Source organism: Propithecus coquereli, unplaced genomic scaffold (genome assembly GCF_000956105.1).
Source record: "Propithecus coquereli isolate 6110/MARCELLA unplaced genomic scaffold, Pcoq_1.0 Scaffold469, whole genome shotgun sequence".
Taxonomy (NCBI): Eukaryota; Metazoa; Chordata; class Mammalia; order Primates; family Indriidae; genus Propithecus; species Propithecus coquereli.
Genome location: NW_012150496.1, coordinates 996,158 through 997,923, shown reverse-complemented (window position 1 = coordinate 997,923; position 1,766 = coordinate 996,158). Strand labels below are relative to the sequence as shown.

Sequence of the window (1,766 nt, the reverse complement as noted above, 5' to 3'; positions counted from 1 at the left end):
GAACACAGATGTTAAAACAACAAACAAATGATCTGAGTTTAAAATTAAGATAAAATGTCCCTTTAGTATGTGTAAGAATAACAATTTACCTAATAAGCTAAGAGGACGTTCTATAAAAGTCAGATAGAAAACCAAATTATTCTCAAAAATAGCATTTGTTCTTGATCTGTTCTAATAAAAATATCTGGAGACTCTGCTGTAGTATTTCACTATTGTACAAGTCAATAGAATATAAATGTAATGAAAATTTCCACTATTTAAAAAGAAAATTTAAAGTTCAGAGAAAGTAAGTAGCCTGTTGGAGTGACAGAGAGGCAATGTGAACATGATCTCCCTAGCTCCAAAGTCCCTTCCCTTTTTTGTAGGCTAGTGGTTTTCAGCCTTCATAAAATAGCAGTTTGTTTTTTTTTTTTTGCCAAAAGTCATCTTAAGAAGAAGCTCAGTAGATAAAACAGTTAAAAGAAGAAGTTATAATTATGATGTAGGATCTGAAGCTCGCTCCCAGGCCCTCCCTGACCGCGAAGCACCGGGAGGACTTTCGGAAGCCTACAGGACTCAGTCTGAAAACCAGCACATTCCATCATGCTGCCTTTCTCATCTGTGGGTGAGCTATAAGCTTAAACCTGCAAGTGACTAAAACCCATCTTTTATTTTTCCTATTAAGCCCAGGCATTAAAATAGTTAAATTCGTCAATATAACTTGATCCTAATTTGAAAACATCAGTAAAATAGTATAATTACAACCTCCATAGATGTTAATGCAGAACCTATGTGTCTAATGTTTTTGAAAGAATAGTACTTTTTTTAAAAAAGTAAACATACCAATGACTAGGATGTTGTTCAGCTGCTCTACCCCATCAATTTTGGACAGCAACTGGTTGACGACAGTGTCATGAACTCCTGTGCTACCAGCCATGCTCCCTCTCTGTTTGCAGATGGCATCGATTTCATCGAAGATGATGATATGCAAACCACTGTTAGCACCAAGCTGTTAAGGGAAGAAATTATATTAAAGGTCATAATTTGAATGCATTATTAAACAAATCAAAAAAGCAAAACAAAGCTTTCAACAGATTGAGTTTGCTTCATTTTGATTAATAAATATAGCAAGTGTAATCATGATTGTTGCCTGCCCAATGGTGTTGGAACTGCAATCTCAGAATTCTGCAATCTGAAAATGCATTCCAGAACCTCATATTTAATAGCCATAAAACAAAAATACACATTACATACTGATATATAATGTGTATATATAGAAAGTCAATTGTTTATCAAATGACTATTAATTTATATACATTTCTTATCTCACTATTTGAAAGAACTCATACGTGTCAGATACATTTGTTAAGGAAGTGAGTGCGACTCTCTCCCATTTTCCCTGAGTTTTGGTGAGAAGATTGTCCCAGAAGCAGTAGGTTTAATGTTTGTTTTATCATATTATGTAGCTAAAGATTAACTCTACCCACAGGTTGCCTGGGAATTGGGTAGATGGGTGAAGATATTGAATATGATTCATCTTCACTTATATCACATGTAAACTGATTACTTCTCCCTAATAATAAAATGAGAACAGAGACACAACTGATAAAACGAACACGGTAAAGGGAATGCTGTTTCTTCTGCATAGTGATTTCTGTTTCAGCATATTGGAAATAGAGTCGCCATTAAAAGAAACTAGTTTATGTATTTTGAACCTTTAACAGATGCAAACACTTTCGAGTGCTAATAATTCACTAGGTTAATTTAACAAGGACCTTTTAATAATT

The 1,766-nt window shown here is 34.1% G+C and overlaps 1 protein-coding gene across 1 annotated transcript in view; it reads right to left on the bottom strand.

The window, feature by feature from the left end:
• Positions 1 to 1,766, bottom strand: part of NSF (N-ethylmaleimide-sensitive factor) — a 187,097-nt gene that overhangs the window by 60,416 nt on the left and 124,915 nt on the right. Inside the window, exon 9 of the mRNA XM_012655230.1 lies at positions 800 to 988. Coding sequence (XP_012510684.1) covers positions 800 to 988 — 189 coding nt within the window. The remainder of the gene's footprint in view (positions 1 to 799; positions 989 to 1,766) is intronic.